General features: G+C 37.8%; 1 protein-coding gene across 35 annotated transcripts in view; it reads left to right on the forward strand.

Annotated features, from left to right (window-relative positions):
- Positions 1-20,174, forward strand: part of LOC138763207 (contactin-4-like) — a 2,221,540-nt gene that overhangs the window by 1,104,742 nt on the left and 1,096,624 nt on the right. For all 35 annotated transcript variants that reach the window (XR_011357395.1, XR_011357394.1, XR_011357396.1 and 32 more), the window contains one exon: positions 18,124-18,259. Coding sequence is in view for 31 of the 35 variants with exons in the window: in XM_069936987.1 (XP_069793088.1) it covers positions 18,205-18,259 (55 nt within the window). In the remaining 4 variants the exon portion in view is untranslated. The remainder of the gene's footprint in view (positions 1-18,123; positions 18,260-20,174) is intronic.

Below are 20,174 nucleotides of genomic sequence, written 5' to 3' on the forward strand. Positions count from 1 at the left end.
CTAATATGTTACTAGGGTGATTGTGAAGTGATTCTGAATTGCTTTTCTTTGGATTGAAGAGAAAAGCATAAGACAGCCAGTAAGTAAATATATTCTCAGTGCTTCCTTTATTTGGGCCTCAGCCTCTATTATTTTGAGTTGTCAAAAAACTCAGTGTAAACATGTAAACACAACCAGCAATAAAGAACTGAATACAAACTTAACTATTTACATAAAAGTCAAATTAATAGTTATTTGTACCATACTTTCAGTTGTAATTGGAATTCACAGTTTGTGATATGATGCTTATTGTAATCAATTTATTGTCTGAGACAATTTAAAATGATTGCATCAATACAGCAAGGTAAATTTATGGTGATCAGTACATTAATAATTAGCTTTCATTATGATGATAAATAAACAGCCTGATGGAACTGATGTTGACTGAATTATAATAACTGTCCAATCTGACACGCTCTAGTTGTCGTTAGTGGAGCCATTCAAGATGCATGAAATTACAGAATTGCTGGAGGAACTCAGCAGGTCTTACAGGGTACATAGGAGTTTTGGGCCTGAGCCCTTCTTCAAGGATTCATACTTGGAATCTTGCACCCTGTCTTCAAAATCTCATTCAGAACTAAAGCCTTTTAATTAATCAGCCTTTCCTGAAATACTCTATTAGAATTCCTCATCATATTTCTGCCTCTGCAGAATACTACATCAACGTTTCCAATCTTACCCCTTGCATTAGTTACAATGCTTTTCAATTCCTCCTTGAACTATTTGTAGCCATTGGTGCTGCTGGCCACAGTATCAGTCTCCAATGCCTCTTTTGATCATCTCCATTAGACAACACACAATGAGTTCCACTAATTGTTATCAGAGAATTACTGACCATGCCTCCTATTATATCTGGAATGTCATATTTGGTTGCTTCCAGGATATAGGAACATAGGAAGTAGTGTTAGAAATAGAAGTACCTTTAAAGAAATTGCTCGGGGGGGGGGGGCGTGACAAGATGGCGTAGGGAGTGGACGTGCCTTCCTGGTCTCCCCCAGGCAGTTATATAAATACCCGTTTTAAGAATATTTCTTTTCTGTTAAAAGTCTTTGTTTTGTTTATCAATTGTTTTTAGTTTAAAATGGCAACAAAGATTAAGGAAAATAGAGTTCAAATACAGAACAAAACTACACTCTCTGACTTTGGAAGAAACTCGGCCTATTTGCCCAGACAGAACCACGGAGTCAAGGCTGGAATCTTCTTAAGAACGGAGCTCATTAATTGGACTGTCGGATAAGCTGGCCTTGGACACCCCTCTGAAAGATGGTGATGAATATTGATTTGAAATGTTTTATGAAGATAAATTGCAGAAATTGGCATTGGTTGCCCATGAATTTTAAAAATCCAGATAACGTTAAAGTTTATTAGTGATTTTTTTTTTGGATGGAATATCGGAAGGATGAACTTATTATCTATAAATACAGAACAAAATTACATTCTTTGACTTTGGAAGAAATTTGACCTATTTGCCCAGACAGAGCCGGAGTTGGTGCTGGAATTTTCTCAAGAACAGAACTTATTAAAGTTGATTTCGGACTCCTTTTTGAAAGATGGCGACGAATGTTGATTTGAAATATTTTCTGAAGAAAAACATATATATGGAACTCCTTGACCTGCAATAAGGTTTATCATTGATTTTTTTTTTGGATGGAATATTGGAAGAGTGAATTTATTATCTGTGAGTATGCATACATTGCAAACAGATTTTAATAGTTTTGAAAAGGTTTTTTTTAAACTAAACAACAAGCTCAGTTTAATATTGAGAAAATTGGAAAAAACGGAAACTTTATTAAATTTGGAAATTCAGTAGAAAGAAACTATGAACAAGATTGATGATTTATAAAATTTAAGTCGAAGGAGCAATGTCCAAGAAGAGATAAAAATTTTGAATAAGTTTTTCTTGAAAATAAACAATAATTTCAACTTAACATTGAGAAGATTGACAAAGTGGAAAATTTGATATTAAATTGGGAAACATAGAAGAAAGAACTTATGAATAACATTGATGCTTTAGAAGATCAAGACCAAAGGAATTATGTTGAAGAAAATTTTAAAAGATTTGAAAAACTTTTTTTGAAAGTAAGCTACAAATTCAACTTGAGACTGAGAAGAATGGAAGATTCGGTGTTGAACTGGGATGTTCAGAGGTGTTTTAATTCAGTGAATGAAATTCAGGAAGACTTGAAAAAAAATTGTAAAAAAAAGCTTTTATTGATTGTAAACAATGTTTAACTCAGTGTTAGGAGGGTGGAAAGGGCGCAAAATTTAATATCATGTTTGGATTATGAATAAGATTGGTTAAATTGATGGACTGGGGTTTTATGGATATAAGAAATGATGATTTTTCAGTTTATACGTGTATTTTGTCTGCCGGGGGGCGGGGGGGGAGTGGTACTTCTGCTCCCGAAAGTCATATGCCACTTGTGGCCCATTTGGGTTTTTGGGAATTAACCACCACAAGGTGATTTCCTAAGGGGGTGGGGGGGGGGGGGTGAAAATTTGAAAATTATTTAGTATCTATTATGTAATATTATACTAAGTCAATTTGAAATGAATGTATGGAGATACTATAAATAAATTTCAAAAAAAAGGAAATTGCTCGAGACAAAAATTGAGAACAAAGAACATTTATTATACAGCAATGCAAAGTTGGGTGCTTCCCCTTACCCTGGGAATACACACATACACTGGAGCTCACCCAACTTTTATACAGTTTATCTCAGTATAGGAATAACCCCCCCCCCTTGCATTCTTCTGCTTCCTGCTGGAGAGGTTTGGCATTAGGCAATCCTGCCTACGTGCTGTTTCTGTGCACTTGGTGGACCAGGGGGTATCCTGTCGGTGTCCCTTCATGTTATTGTCCTTATTCACACCTTCCTGATTCTCGGAGCTACAGTCTCTTGATATGCAGAGTTTGCTAATCCTGTCTAGGTTTAACTAATTTAATATGTATAACTTTGTAAATCTATGTAAGGTTAACTAATTAGATATGTAGAACTTGGTACTTCTGTCTAGGGCTAGGAGACCCTTATCTCATCCAGACTACCTCAACTTCCACTCTATTGTTCCTTACCGCTCCTTATCTTATTCATATGGTGGGTTCATTGATCATGTCACAAAGACTAGAAGATTCTTATCTTAAATGTGCTGACTCTGCTTTCCTGCATCCTAATTCCCAAGCTCATCCTGTTTGTACTGGTTACATTCATTTACTAATGTATGAATTTTAGTTTCCTTCATGTTCATAATTTTAGATCAGTTTTCTCGTCTCTCACAGTAGGAACAGGAGTAGGCCAAAAATGGCCCATCGAGCCTGCTCCGCCATTCAATACGATCATGGCTGATCTAATTTATGACCTAACTCCACCTACCTGCCTTCTCCCCATATCCCCTAATTCCTATATCATGTAAAAATTTATCTAACCAAATTTTAAATATGTTTAATGAGGCAGCCTCAACCACTTCCCTGGTTAGAGAATTCCAAACATTCACTACTCTCTGGGAAAAACTATTTTTCCTCATCTCTGTCCTAAATCTACTCCCCCGAATCTTGAGACTGTGTCCTTTCATTTTAGTTTCCCCGGCCAGCTCAGAAAACCTTCCTACATCTATCCTATCCAAACCCTTCATAATCCTATATGTTTCTATAAGATCTCCTCTCATTCTTCTGAACTCGAGCGAATACAATCCTAGACTATTTAATCTTTCATCATAAGTCAACCCCTTCATCCCAGGGATCAACCTAGTAAACCTCCTCTGGACTGTTTCCAAAGCCAGTATATCCTTCCTCAAATATGGAGACCAGAACTGGACACAGCACTCCAGGTGCGGTCTCACCAGTACCTTGTACAGTTGCAACGTTACCTCCCTACTCCTGAATTCAATTCCTCTAGCGATGAAGGCCAACGTTCCATTCGCCTTCTTAATAACCTGCTGCACCTGCAACCTAACTTTTTGCAATTCATGCACAAGCACTCCCAAGTCCCTCTGCACAACAGCATGCTGTAGTTTTTCACCCTTTAAATAATATTCAGCTTTTATTTTTCTTGCCAAAGTGGATAACCTCACACTTGCTAACATTGTACTCCATCTGCCAGACCTTTGCCCATTCATCCAGCTTAACTATATCCCTCTGCAGACTCTCCACATCTGCTCTACAATTTGCTCTTCCACTCAATTTGGTGTCATCCGCAAACTTGGCTACACCACATTTTGTCCCCTCCTCCAAGTCATCAATGGAAATGATAAACAGTTGTGGGCCTAACACTGACCCCTGTGGCACCCCACTTACCACTCTCTGCCAACCTGAAAAACTCCCATTTATCCCGACTCTTTGCCTCCTGTCAGACAACCAATTTTCAATCCAGGCAAATATACTTCCCCGGACTCCACTTTCCTGTAACTTACTGATAAGTCTCTTGTGCGGCACCTTATCAAACGCTTTCTGGAAATCCAAATATACAACATCAACCTGTTCCCCTCTATCCACTGCACCCATTATATCCTCAAAGAATCCTAACAAGTTTGTCAAACAAGATCTTCCCTTTCTAAAACCATGCTGCATCTGCCTGAGTGAACCCTTGCGTTCCAAAAGTTTCACTATTTCATCTTTAATGACGGCTTCAAGCATTTTTCCAACTACAGACGTCAAGCTAATTGGCCGATAATTTCCAGTCTTCTGCCTACATTCCTTCTTAAAAGTGGCGTGACATTTGCTGTCTGCCAGGACCTGCCCAGAATCCAAGCAATTTTGGGATATGACCACCAATACATCAACTATAACTTCTGCCATTTCCTTCAGAACCCTTGGATGCATATCATCAGGACCAAGTGATGTTCTTGGCTTTGTCCAATTTTGCAGCTTTGTGCTCTTCCCTGGTGATATAATGTAAAACACAGTATTTTTTCAACATTTGCTGTGCTGCTGTCCAGTTCTACTTCTCCAGCACTTTCCTGATTCGTTCATCATTTGTAAATCATTTACTCATCTGGTATTGACCACACAAACATTTTGATCTGTTGCCAAAGAGGGTGTCAGAATCAATGGTTCAGTTTAACTCGTGATTCATTTCCACTTATTGGCAATAATTGAAACTATTGGGACTTGGATGACATGTCCAAGCTGCCATTCAGGCCACCTATTTCCTATACTTTGAATTCTGCTTCAGCACATCCGCTTCTGAAACATTCATTCAAACATTTGCTTTTTGCCATCTAACATGCCATAATCCCAGCAATGTGGAGGAGGCAATTGGCCTCTCCTGTTCTTACAATGGTAGAAGATATGGAAAAGTATTGAGATGCAATAACAGAGCTGATAAAAAGCAATGGAAGCAATAAAATCCGAGAAGGCAGCCAAATGGCCCATTTTGTCTATTGCTGATCCAAAAAAAAAGACAACCAGTGATCCAATTTAATCCTGGCTTTCAGCATTTGGCATTCATTTCTAAGTCACACTTTTGGGCTCTTTACCAAATGCATGCAGCATTTATGACGAAGTGGAAATCTCGATGGTACAAATAGAAGTTAATGAGTTTGATTTAATCTTTATTGAAGAAAGTTGTTGGATGACCATGACATGGAATTTGATATTCCAAGATAACAGGCAAAATAAAGGAGACACAGGGAGGCATTTCTAGTCAAGGAAGGTACCAGTGTAGTGATGAGCAGTGATATAACATGGTAGATCATGATATGGAAATTGTTTGGGTGGGAAGATAAAATAGGGAAAAAGTTATAGCTGGGAGATTGGAATAGACTCATGAAAAAAGAAAGTGTGAATTTAGAAAAATTGTAAGAAGGGATCTGCAATTAACTTGGTCAGTTTTGATCTATGCATTATTTGAACTAATCAAACTGGCATAGGTATTGTGCTAGAGACATTATGCAGTGCATAAGGGATTTTTTTCTTCAAATATGTTACAGAACTTTTCCAAAAAGTTTGTAATGTGATATAGGATTAATAACAAATATTGTGTTTATGAATCCTCTATGGAAGAGAGATGACTATAAATTGTTCCTGTAATTTTAAGATATTGTTGTAAACCTTGGGTCGAAGACTAATGAATGTCCTCAATTTTAAAAAAAAAAAGTCTGAAGATCGATTTCTGTGGAGTGAATAGGCACAATAGGGTTCAAGGATACATCCATTGATGAGAAGTGGCAAATATTTAAGCAGTTGTCATTAGAGCTGCAGAATTGTATCCCACTCGGAGTCATGATGAGAAAGATGATGAAAACAGTTAATGGAGGAACAGATCAAATCAAAATGGAGTAAATAAAGAGCAAAAGCTATTGGTTGATCAAAGGACAGGGAACTTTTCAGGAAATGGCAACAGAAGAATAAAACACTGAAAGGGAAAGATAAATTGACAGGTGTAAATTGGCAAATCACAGACAAAGAATAAAAGTTTTATTTTTATGAGAAGATAGAATAAAGTGTGAAATTCCTGGAGACTGGAAAATATATAACAGGAATCCAGGAAATAGCAGATAAAATAGTCTGTAAATGGTTATATGGTTAGTATTTGCACAAGTCTTCACATTGGATTGCACTGCAAGTTTCCCAATCATAACAAATTGACTATTTTCAAATTGGAGGGAAGATTTTCTAATAATCTTGAATGTGAAATGCAGAAACTTGGAAGCAAACGTTACAGAAGGCAGACAAATTTCATGGGCCCACTGTCCTGTATTCATAGGTTTTGAAGGAACTAGATGAAGAGATCAAAGTGCTTCTGGTTGGAGTTTATGAAACTGAGTTCCAGGAATGTAATAGTAGATTGGGAAATTGTGATTGTTTCACCCTTGTTAAGCAAAAGTGAGGAAGCTAAAAGTGAATATATATATTGGCCAGTTAACTTCACCTCCATTGTTTGGTCTTTGAGTTTTTTATCTATAAATAGCTATGGTAATCATTTTGAAAAACTGGAATCAAATCATGTCTATAAGCTTTTATAAAAAGTAAATCATATTTGACAAAGTTGTCAAGTTCTTTAGGAATGCTACACTGAAGCGAGAGATATGGAATAAATTATTTTTTCTGACTGGAAATATGCAACTGTGACAGGGTGCAGATAGGTTAAGTTGAGTGGGTAACAATTTGGCAGATGAAGCTTAACGTGGGAATGTGTGAAGTCATGTACTTTAGTGGGAGGAATTAAAAGGCAGACTGTTACCTGAATGGAGAGACCTCATAAATGAGGGGTGTTACCCAGGTGTTCTTGATCAGGAAACACATGAAGTTAGCTTGCAAGGACAGCAAGTACAGTAAAGCCTCTGGTATCAAGCACCTAATGGAATAGGTAGATTCCAGATATGCACATTTTTTGATAGTTTGAGACTTACAATGCCTAACATACCTGCATTTAAAAATAAATAGTTTAAAAGCCAAAAATAATATACTGTATTTAAACTGAACAAACTACTTCCACGAAAATGTAAAGCATTTTGCTTTATTTACAGTCACACTTGTTGAAAAAGATTTAACTATTGCTCCATCTCCACATAGCCACCTGAAAAGTGAACAATAAAATTGTGGATAATTCACCCCTTCCCACATTTACAGATAACCTTACTAATTTACTTAATTATGTACTAATAATGATAAAGACTTATTAAGCAGAATGTGAGACTCCTAGTCAGATCCTTGCTGAACAGGCAGCCAACAGCAAGTGGCTTCAACCTGGGCGACGTGATTGGATTTAAAAACAACCTTTTCATACATCTGCTACGAGCAAAGTTCTTCATTGTAGGTGATGCAGTTTTATTCAAAAACAACTTTATCAAAACAGGTGCTCAATTTTATAGTCATCTGATTGCACAAGTACAATCCAATGAAACAGCTTTCTCTGGTCCTCTGTGCAAAACATGCAGAACCACAACAGGAAATTACAAACATAAAGACAAACAATGCATATGCAGGACAAATGTTCATGAAAATAAATAAGTATTTTGTGAATGAGTGTGAGCAGTTCCTTCAGTCATACAGCATTCCCACTGCCCACAGGAAGTTGTTTCTCAGCCTAGGGGGTTGGAGGGAGACTCCAGTGATCCTCTCTGCTTCTTTTTCGGTCCTGTGGATTCACCTCACATCCATTTATCTGCAGCAACCATACCTCACTGTGATTCAGTCAGTCAGAATGCTCTCGATCGAGTTCCTGTAAAAGATTGACTTGTTGGAGGCTGGTAACTTTTCCCACTTCAGTCTTCTCGGGAAGTGCAGTCACTGTTGCGCCTTCCTGACAAGTGAGGTGATGTTTTGTGTTCACGATGGGTCACTAGTTAAGTGAACTCTAAGGAGTTTGGTGCTCTCCACTGCAGTTATTGATGTGTAGTGAAGGGTGGTAGTTCCTGGTCCTCCTGAAGTCCACAATCATTCATTTTGTTCATGTTGAGACTCGGGTTGTTACTCTCCCACCATCTCACGTGCAACTCTCTGCTGATGAACACCGTTGTTGTGCTTTGCTATGAGCAAATAGGCTCTCTGCTGGCTGAATATTTGCTCCCATCTTCACCAGAGGTTTATGTGCTACTTCAGAGAACATTTGCTTTTTCAGTTTTTTAAATTTTATTTATTGATCAAAATAAATCACGCAATCAAAGTCAAAATACAAGTAGATACATAAAATTTATCCCCTCCCAACCCCCCTCTAAGCTAACCCAAAATAAATTTTAGTTTTAAACATATATTTTTTATTTGTTCGTTTTGATATCAATTTTTTTTTAATCCTTTTTTTTTGCTGGTTGCTGATTTGCTTAAATTCTGCATGAAGGGGATTTTATTGTAGTTAGGAAAGCAAATGGCATATTGGTGGTCTGTATTGCTGAGGTTTGAAGTTTGAAAGGAAACATGGTTGATGAGGCCGTGCTGGAGTACTGGGTAATGTTTTGGACCCCTAATTTAAGAAAGAATATATTTGCCTGAAGAGGTCCTGGCATAAGCCGATGGGCCTATCAGGAGTGATTAAAATGTTAGACCTGCATTCTTTGAAGTCCGTTGTTCCAATTGGACATTATTGTGCTCTATTCTGTGCCTTGGCTTATAAAGTGTGGTATCATATTTGCTTTTTGAAGTACAGATACTTTGTTGACCAGTTCTTTAAGGACCTCTGAGCATATGCTCCCATTTAGCTAGCTTCTACTAATTAACATACTGCTCACTGGCAGAGTCCGAGTGATTTTCATAGCCGTTCATGTTTTTGGGGTTTCAGAGTAAACCATAATAGCCACAAAGACAGTAGCTCTTTTAAACTCCTGCACCTGGGTAGCCCTCCTGGGACACAGGTGCAATTATTGGGCAAAGGTGCACCTTTTAAATTGCAGGGGGATCTACCCATTAAATCACCAACCCCCCAGCAATTTAGGGGGAAATCCTCCCCCACAATAACGCACCACGTACTCATTGGAAGTACTGCTGAATGTTCGGATGCTGGCTACCCAGTCATGCAGGCAAGCACTGATATCACCAGGATAAGCAGGTCGGCTATTTTCATTTTCAAATTGCCTGTAGACGCAACCTAGGTAAGTTTAACTGGATTCCCTGACTAACTGAGGTAGGTCAGTGACCAGGTTGAATTCCAACAGGGTTGACTGGGTTATACCCTTTCTAACTACTGTGTAACTGGGGTGCTAACCGTTTAGCTCAATTTTATATGGCAGTTTGAAAAGGCCTAGTAGCTCAAGTCAGAATGGTACCTGGGTCACTGGAGCTGCAAGGCAGCAACACTATTTGTTATAATACTACTTCCCACTCCCTTGCTCTATTGCATCTTTATTTTAATGAGTCAATCACATGACCAAGTTAAATTTTAAATTTAAATTTACCATACAGCACAGTAACAGCCCATGACCCTGAGCTGCCTCATTGCACCCAATTAAATTGCCACCCCTGGTACATTTCAAAAGGAGGGAGAAAACTGAAGCCTCCAGAGGAACCCCATGCAGACATAGGGAAGGCATTAAAAACTTCTTACAGACAGCTTGGAATTCGGCACCCAGTCACGATCGCTAGTGCTAAAACAGCATTGTGTGAACCTTGCTGCCTGATTTACAGTTCAATTGTTACTTTTTTACATCAGCTGACCAAACTCTTTATCATCTGTCTACATTTTTTTTTCTTGTGACAAGCAGGTGAGCATTTTTTAAAATGAGCAAACTTCTTCATTTTGCTGCCGATATTTAGCACTGATAATGTAGTTCCAGTCATAAAAGCACAGTTCAACACAACCATTTGCTCACTGCAACTCCCCAAATTTGGATCTAATTTGCATCTCTTCTTTGGATCCTGTGGGCTTTTTAAATTTTGGATAGTTTGCCATGAAGGATGTTGACAAAAGACTTGCTAAAATCCATGTCAACTGTTTTAAACACACTGTCCATATCAACTCTCCTGGATATCTTTTTTTTAAAAATCAATCAAAATTCAGTCGGGTCTAACCTTCCCTTGATAAGACCATACTGATTTATTTGTACTGCCCTGAATAAAAGCTTTTGCTTATCCAGCTGAATTGATTTCAGAAACTTGCCCACCACCTAACTTAAAGTAATTACTTCGAATTACTCATGATATCCTTTCCTCTCTTAAACAATGTCCATTGCCCTTCTATTCCCTGGCACCACTCTCGTTGGCAAGGAGATTGAAATTTATTTTCAGTCTCTGGAATTGCTTCTTTTACTATAATTTGGGTATGACGATTGATCCGTCTTCAAAGATACTCAAACCAGTAGTAGTTATTCTCCAGCACTGTTTTTCCAATTTGATATTTCACGTGTGTCCCCCTCCACAATAACAGAAATGTTAATCTTGTCTTTTTTTGAGGACAGCTGCAAAGTATTTATGAAGAACCTTGCCACCTCTTCCATCACCACAAACATGATTGGTAACTTCCTCAGTTAACCACTGACTTCTGTAATTTTCAATTACAGAATTTTTTTCATGGTTGCTCTCAAGTTTTTTGATTTCCCTTTTGATTTAACCCAAGTTTTTTTGTATTCTTCCAGGTGTTATGCAGTGTAAAAGTCTGGCATATTCATCCATTTTTTTTTTGCCATTTCCCTCATGCATCTTACCATCTTGAAGGCAGTTCTGCCTCCCACAGCCCCCTTTTCTCTGTGGAAACACTTAATTTCAATTTGCTATTTCCAGCTTTTGCCAAATTGCTCCACAGATGAATGAAATTAGTCTGACTCAATTGGAGTCTTTACTCTTTTATCATCTATTCTTTTGTAGAATTGCATGAGATCTCATTGAATTATGGTTAATGTTATATGATTGTTCTTAACATCTGTCAATTAACATGAAAGGTTAATGTTATATGGATTAGTGTTAAAGTGTTTACTTCATGGAACATGTCTGCATGGTATATAAAGTTAACATGAATGATGGCTTTGATTTATAGTTTGACTCTGTAGAGTAGGAGGTTGATGATGGGAGTTCAGCTTGGTTTTAATGACTTTGGTTAAATTCTAGGAGAGCCATGAGATGTCTGGCATCATCCACTCTGGCTTGAGTTTAAAAGAAAAAGAGACTTCAAATGAAGTTTATGTCAGGATCAAGTATTGATCATTGAAATAATAAGATTACATTCTGTACAATTAGTCATTACAATCTGCAAGACTGCCACAATTCCTGTTAATTTTATTCTGGTTGACCGATAGAAAAAGGCTAATGAGAAAGAACCAATACTATTACACAACTCTTTGCATGATGTGCTTGAATGCTTTTTAAAAAATTTCATGTGAAACCATTTGCATGATTCATCTGTTGCTTGTTTGTTGAAATGTACTATTTTAACAGTGTGATCAGAAATTGCATTTGCTTCAAGCACATTTCAATGATATGATGCAACATTTCGTATTCTAATTGTGCAATGCAAAATCACCTTGGATGATTCCTGATAATATTATCAGCAAGAAATGTTTGTATTTTGGGACCAAATGAGGGAAATATACAGATGATAAAACATGATGTTATAAACAATAAAAATGGAAGTTAATGTATATTTGTAAATTCTTTCCATTATTTCTTTTCTAATTTATTTGTCTTTTCATGACATTTGTTATTGTAATTGGGTCATTTTGCACATTCATGGGTGCCTAAATATCTAATCCATTGAGAATCCTACTTGTATCTCCCCCCCCCCCCCCCCCCCCCCCCCCAGTAAAGACTAAGTCTGGTATATTTTCACACATCAATGTTAAATGATTCAAAAATATTGGAAAAGGTTTTAAATATAGACATACAGCACGGAAACAGCATTTTGGCTCTCAAGCCCATATGACCCAATTACATTCAATTAACCTACAACCTCTGTACATTCTGAATGGTGGGAGGAAACCAGAGCCTCCAGGCAAAACCCACACATGCAGATGGGGAGAATATATTAACACCTTACAGACAGTGCAGGTTTTGAACCCTGGTCATGATTTCTGGTGCAGTACTGTAATGGCATTGCGCTAACTGTTGGGCCACTGTGCTGCCTCTTGTTTCTGAATGTAGTGCAATAAGTTATATCAACACAAATCAAAAATTCACAAAGAAAATTCAAAAATAATCAGTTCTGATGATAATAGTCTTGATTGGATAAGAAAATGCAACACAATGTGTGACACTGAGGTAAACTCAGCTTCTCTGATCTTCTGTGAAATCTGAGTTTGTATCAGATCGCAATTCCACAAGCACTAAAGTTGGCCTCAGCACTACTTCATATTAGAGGGAATAAATTAACCATTGTTTTAAGGAATGGTTTCCGGCCAAAAACATTTCTAGTTTCTTCTTTCATTTATCCATTTTATAGTGGGGGGGGGGGGGAATGGTGATTATAAAGATAGAGATTCTGTCTTTAAATCACTTCACTTAACTCCATAATGGGTCCATAGGATGATTTGCTGCTCAAATGTGCTCCATCTTCCATCCACCTGGGGTGGGGTGGGGGGGTAGACTTGGAGGCACTGTCTCATAGTGGCCAATGAAGCTGTCACTCACTCCGTTTGCTCCTCACACTGCTCACCCACCCTGCTTCCTCAAGCCACTCCCCTGCCCCACTCTCCCAGGCTGACCACTCCTGCTGGGCCTATGGTGCGATGGAGCTGTCAGATAGCAGGGTGAGGGAGCTGTCAGGCAGTAGGATGATGGGGCTATTGCAGTATGGCCACTGCTGTACTGTATATTCTGTCCCATTTTGCCATGAAAAACCAGCACGCTGCTCTGGGCTACATAAGAGGACTGCGTTATCTGCCTTTTCTGACCTTTGCATAAAAGATAAATTCACTTTTTAAAAAAACTTGAGCAAGCAATAATGCAGCTTTTGAGCATTTGAAAAAACCCGAACAGATAGGAGATTTAGGTTGACTTAATTCTTCCAGCACTTTTGTTTCTACTTCAGATCCCACCACCTGCAGTTTATTTGTTTTCTGTTTCATTTGTCATTTTGTTCTTGCTGTTTGCTTTTACCAAAGAGTTCATGCAAGAAATGTCACATCTTTGTCGTTAACTCAGCTTAGTTGGTAAGTTACATGGAATAACTGACTGACGTACCAATTAATTCTGTTTGTTTACCTCAGAGCCCTTGGGGCCCATGAGGTTCATGACATTTGCCAATAGAGTAATCCCATTACCAGCTCCAGTGGTCCTATAATTTATTCTCTCTCACATGCTCATCAAACCGCCCTTGTTTTTCCTCTTAATGTAGCTAAGAGATTAAAAATAATGATTAGTGCCAATTATATGACAAACATCCCCTTGCTATAACGAGCAGAATGTGGCAACTCCATGCAAGTGACACAAGGTCAAGATCGAACTTGGGTCCCTGCTTCTGTACCATGATACCCAGATTTTATACTGGGTTTCAAGTGTTTGGTATTTCCCAATTATTAGGCTCCAAACTGTTCATGGATATTTGTAGTGGAACAGTACAGCCTGTTTTCAGGAGACAGACAATCTTCTGATAAGGATGAACAACCATCTTTCTCCCTTATGAACCATTCAAGTCATTGCTGCAAAACAGAGACTCAATATAAGGCATTTGGTTCACATTACATAAAGAGAGTAAAAGGGGAAAATAAAACAGTAAAAAATAATGATTTAATAAATCAAATGATACATAATATGATTATAGAGAAAGTTTTCAATAGCTAAAAGGTTGCATGGCAGTGAATAAGGCTCAACACGTGACTGAAAGTTAATGTACATTTGATGAGCTAACACTTTCTGATATTCTTGGCATGTACTGAAACTTTATAATGCTCATACTTTTCAATGGCAAGGTTTTTTTGAGATATTTACACTACAGCTTGGGAGGATTAAGGGAGATAATGTGTCTTTATTATGTTACCAACTAGAAAGCCCGTAACTAGCTCTAACATAGCAATGGAAAAGTTGCACATGGTAAATTGGGCGAAATATATTTTTTTTAAATTAAACTATTCCTCACATAATATCTGTCAATAACTCTAAATATAATGCTAAATTAACCCCCACTATGCTCAAGTATAAAGTGTGTGTGGTTTCAAACTCCAGACAATTACAAGGGCTTGCTTCCGGAAACCTCAATTTAAATTCCCGTTTCAGATCTCTAGTTGAATGCCGAATGTTATCTTTAAATTATGTTCCAAAAGTTTTAATAGAGCAAATATAGAGCATCAGCTTTTTTTACAAACTCACATCTTTCGATGAGTCGGCTTTTATTCTCTCTCACATGTTCATCAAACCACCCTTGTTTTTCCCCTTAATGTAGCTAAGTGTGAATTTTCCTTGCTGGTGTATTCACATGTTTTCTTTCACCCTGCCTTCCACAAAGGACAGGTTTTATTTGCTTTCATAAAGGATAGATTTATTCTTACCCTGCCTTCCACAAAGGTTAAGTTTTTATTTGTTTCTTCACCTTTCCGCAATTTGAGGTTTTATTCTGCTCCATGTGCTCTTAAAACAAAATGTCCTCCAGTCTTTTTTTTTCCCACTTCTTTTCCTATATGATCTGACATCACACAGCTTCAATCTATTAACAAAGCCTCTCCTGTTTTAACATTTGATTTTAGCAAAGTTTCAAATGGATCTGGGGATTGCACCACTTCCAGCACAAGACTGAATGTAACCATTAAAGGACACATTGTCTTCACACCCATGGGGATCCATTTTAATTCCATTATTGGCTTGCCTGCTATACTTGGTGCAAACAAACTAACATCTTAAGAGAAAGGAACAGAAATGGGCCATTTGGCTCATCTGACCACCTCTTGTTCTTGTTCTCTTAGTGTTATAGCGTTTGTCACATGTGCTGTGTGTGTACTCCTGTAACCAAGTCCATTACATAACCTAAGATATATGATGGTTAACTTCAAATATTAATAACAGAACCATTACACTAATTTTCATTCCTAACTCCATGTCTGAAATGATAGAAATCTTTGCTAGATCTACTCAGAATTTGTATAATTTTTCACATAATTCCGAACACAATATCTGCATGTTACTGTATTGAGATAAATAATGAATATTGTCCCTTTGAACAAAGAATTGTAAATTAATCGATCATTTACTGCAAAGCACCACTCTTGGACCATTACTTTTGTGATGAGCATGTGTGTGAGATACTAAAAGTGGAGAAGGGGGGAGAATACTGAAACCCTCTAGTTAATTGGGAAGCATCCAGATCAGGATCAAATCATCAATGGTCATGATGCTAAACCAGCATCTCTGACACTAAATGCACTAATGTATTTTCCATCAGTTCTTCCTTGTGACTTCTCCAATGATATAATCAAAATGTACTGTTTAACCAAATGCTGCCACGAAAACATGAAATATAGTGTGATTTTAGTTATAGACAGGTTGAACCTCCATTATCCAGCGAACTATGGTGCGGCAACTCCTGTGGTCCAGCACATTTTGAATCTGCCCCCAAGATTCCTTAGACAGCACAGGACTCAAACCCTGGTCCCGATCGCTGGTGCCGTAAAGGTTAAATCTGGCACCATCGGGACCAGGGTTCGAATCCTGTGCTGTCTGTAAGGAGTCTGGACTAATGGCCTGATCGCTGGTGCTGTAAAGGTGTTGTTTGAACTATGCTGGCCCACAGTATTATATCCTGTTTTAAATTTTGTTCTACCCTTTGATACGTTCATATAAGAGGTCAATTTCTGTTTTCTGGCATTTTCCGACAATGGCCAGGTCGCAAAGTCACGAGATTAAAGAGGTTCAATCTGTACTTCAAAATAAAATCCTTTCTCTTCAATGTATTTATTTACTGCTCAGTATCGCATGTTTCTTTTTATTTCTGAATTTTTTTTTCTCATGGCACATTGTGGTAATTTAATGTATAATATTTGTGGTGGTATCTTACATACCTGTATGGTGGCTGTAGCAGTTAAGAATTTTGCTGCATCTGTTCATTGAACTTTTAATTCTGGAACATGAACTCTCCTATGGGAAATGGACTCTCCTATGGGAAATGGACTCTCCTATGGGAAATGGACTCTCCTATGGGAAATGGACTCTCCTATGGGAAATGGACTCTCCTATGGGAAATGGACTCTCCTATGGGAAATGGACTCTCCTATGGGAAATGGACTCTCCTATGGGAAATGGACTCTCCTATGGGAAATGGACTCTCCTATGGGAAATGGACTCTCCTATGGGAAATGGACTCTCCTATGGGAAATGGACTCTCCTATGGGAAATGGACTCTCCTATGGGAAATGGACTCTCCTATGGGAAATGGACTCTCCTATGGGAAATGGACTCTCCTATGGGAAATGGACTCTCCTATGGGAAATGGACTCTCCTATGGGAAATGGACTCTCCTATGGGAAATGGACTCTCCTATGGGAAATGGACTCTCCTATGGGAAATGGACTCTCCTATGGGAAATGGACTCTCCTATGGGAAATGGACTCTCCTATGGGAAATGGACTCTCCTATGGGAAATGGACTCTCCTATGGGAAATGGACTCTCCTATGGGAAATGGACTCTCCTATGGGAAATGGACTCTCCTATGGGAAATGGACTCTCCTATGGGAAATGGACTCTCCTATGGGAAATGGACTCTCCTATGGGAAATGGACTCTCCTATGGGAAATGGACTCTCCTATGGGAAATGGACTCTCCTATGGGAAATGGACTCTCCTATGGGAAATGGACTCTCCTATGGGAAATGGACTCTCCTATGGGAAATGGACTCTCCTATGGGAAATGGACTCTCCTATGGGAAATGGACTCTCCTATGGGAAATGGACTCTCCTATGGGAAATGGACTCTCCTATGGGAAATGGACTCTCCTATGGGAAATGGACTCTCCTATGGGAAATGGACTCTCCTATGGGAAATGGACTCTCCTATGGGAAATGGACTCTCCTATGGGAAATGGACTCTCCTATGGGAAATGGACTCTCCTATGGGATCAATTGGTGTTCAGATTCTTGGCACTTATTTCAACGCTGTTTGTATTGGATAATGATAGACCAGGCACTTGATGTGTATATGTGAAGCATAGTTCATTAGTAGTGATTTGTTTAAAAACTGAGGAGGATTAACACTACATTCTACCCCACTGGTTTATTGAACCAAATTAAATAGACTATTGGTCAGCAAATCTCCTGATCCACTTGGTGATTGGAAACCAAAATAAAATGAGATTTAAAAAAAAAATGACATTAATCATTCAAGGTTGGTCATTGAGACCTCAGTGATCTTTTGTGAATTGTCAGCATTGACTGTTGTCCTGAGCTGGTCACGTACATTCACATATGAAGTATATTGCCTAATTCTGTGCAATATACCAAATCTTCACCTTTTTCTAGCTCCTGGGAGTTTCTTTATTGTTATGAATCGTTTGCCTTCTCTGCTTATTGACAGGATCATGCTCACAAGATGAGCAGAAATGCCTGCTGTTTCTTTTGTACCAGCTTGGAAAGTGTGCTTTTGATTATTCAGTGTGTTTTGATAATTGCACGATTTATTAATCGGCAGATCAATGGTATTGAGCTGGATCAACCAAGCAAGTGCCAATATCATTGGTGCATTCTGAAATTGGGCTGAGGATCAATTACTTGTTTTTAATTCTATTTTCAAATTGGGTTTCTCACAGATTAGAGATTGTACCTTGAAAAGGAAGTCTTCTATTAACCAGTGATTGCACGAGAAGCTTATTTGCCCTTGGCAACTGAAGATGATGTTGCTATGGAAACTACTGTTACTACTACCATTCATTGGCTGCCGAGCAGGTAAAATATTATTAATACTTTTGGTTTGTGCATGTGACAATAGTCAATATTTTTGCTGAGAGCAGCATTACCTTCATTTCTTGAAATTCAAGAAAAAAAATTGCTTGCATTTACATTTGAGTTTGATTTTCCAACAACTATTTTTATTTGTAATTATTTGAAGTGTTGAAGAAACCTAGATATATTTGATGTGGTAATGACCTGTTAAATGGCATAAAAATTAGGCTTCATTATAGCTGTAATATCCCATACAGATGAGGAAATTTCTTGATTTCAATATTATTCTTAGTCTTCTGCAGTGCATTGTGCAATCATGGCATATGAGATAATGTGAACTGAAACAATCAATTATGAAGAATCAAAAGTAGGATATCAATTTAAGAGTGTTATGAATGTTTCATAAGTAATTGCCACTGGATCATAATGATTATATCTGCAAATAATTGTGAATTTAAGATTGACATTTTGCACTGCCTGTTGTATACTATTTTAGATTTACCTTGCCTTATTCTTGTCAAATAATGCTGTAAATGATCCATTTTTATACGTTTAGACAAAATGCATTTTGAATGCACGATGATAAAGTAAAATGCCAATTCTCTATAAATAATGGATGCATGTGGATTACTTTATTCCTGATTAATTTAGATTCAGTCATGACTCCAATCTATAATTTAAATGGAGAGTGATGATTAAATCTGTGCATCCAGTCAGGAAAGCTTTAAATGCTTACAAAGACGAGTCATCACTCTCTTTTGCAGAGTCCAAGGAGTCAGTACATTTTAGAGAAAAGTGAAGAACATCTCACTGTTAAAATTGTAACATTTATAATCCATTTTATGTGAGGCTGAACTAATTATTTCTGAAGATTTATTAAAGGTTTTTTGTGAATTATGTGTTGTAAATTATGTATCTACTGTCTATTTTGCCAATACAAATATCAGGAAAGATACAGCTGAAACAACGGGTCTTTTGAGGTTAGAATGTCTCTTCTTGATAAATGTCATGCTTTTGGCATTAAGTGAATTGAAACACTCAGCTTTTTTCATCCACAGTTCTTTCTACTGCTTCCTTGCTGTCAACCTTGTAAAATCAACTGTTTATCTTCCATTGAAATAAACAGTGAAAGAAAATGATATGTGGAAAAGCAAACCTGTGGTGACCAGTCTCTGAGACTGCAGGAGAATTTTCTGATAGCTGAATGACAATTTATTTAACTGTAATATACACACTTGCTCAAGGCAAGCTTACTGTATAGTTGAGTTTTGCTTTACCCTTTCATGGTTTTCAAGCAATATAAAGTACAGAAATAGATATAAAATGACATTCTTATTTACTTGTGTTCACAAATAATATTGACTTAGTCATTCATAAAGGATTTTAATGATTCCACTTCCTTTGCTTTTGACTTGTAAATGTGTAATGCTGGGTTTGGAAACCAGAATAGGTCGTATCTTATCTTCAGCTTAACTGCTACTCACAATGAGTTCCATGCTGTTGGGGCTTACCTCATTGTGCTTCTTCACTGTGTTCTGATGCATATAATATGTCAAATGATAATCCAGACATCTGCAAGCAGCCTTTCATTTCTCTCAAAACAGGGTGATAAGCTAACACCCCATCATGATAAGGCAGGGTGAGTGAATATGGAAAGGGTCCGAGTACAGACGACGTGCTTTTCTTTTCCCTTCAGGTTTTTGGTTCCTTTATGGAGGCGTATTCATTGTTATTTTTCTTTTTTGTGTTTTGGTAGGGGTCATAGAGCTCAGGATAATTAGTATTGAGATAAACTTTTCAGTGTATTTGTAGCAATGGAGCAGAGGTGTGTGAAAAAATACAGACTGGATGCACACACACACATGCATGTTGGAAGGATTGAACTGTTGAATTCTGAGTCTCTAAAAATCAAAACTAA

The sequence above is a fragment of the Narcine bancroftii genome, chromosome 5 (assembly GCF_036971445.1).
Source record: "Narcine bancroftii isolate sNarBan1 chromosome 5, sNarBan1.hap1, whole genome shotgun sequence".
In the NCBI taxonomy this organism is placed as follows: domain Eukaryota; kingdom Metazoa; phylum Chordata; class Chondrichthyes; order Torpediniformes; family Narcinidae; genus Narcine; species Narcine bancroftii.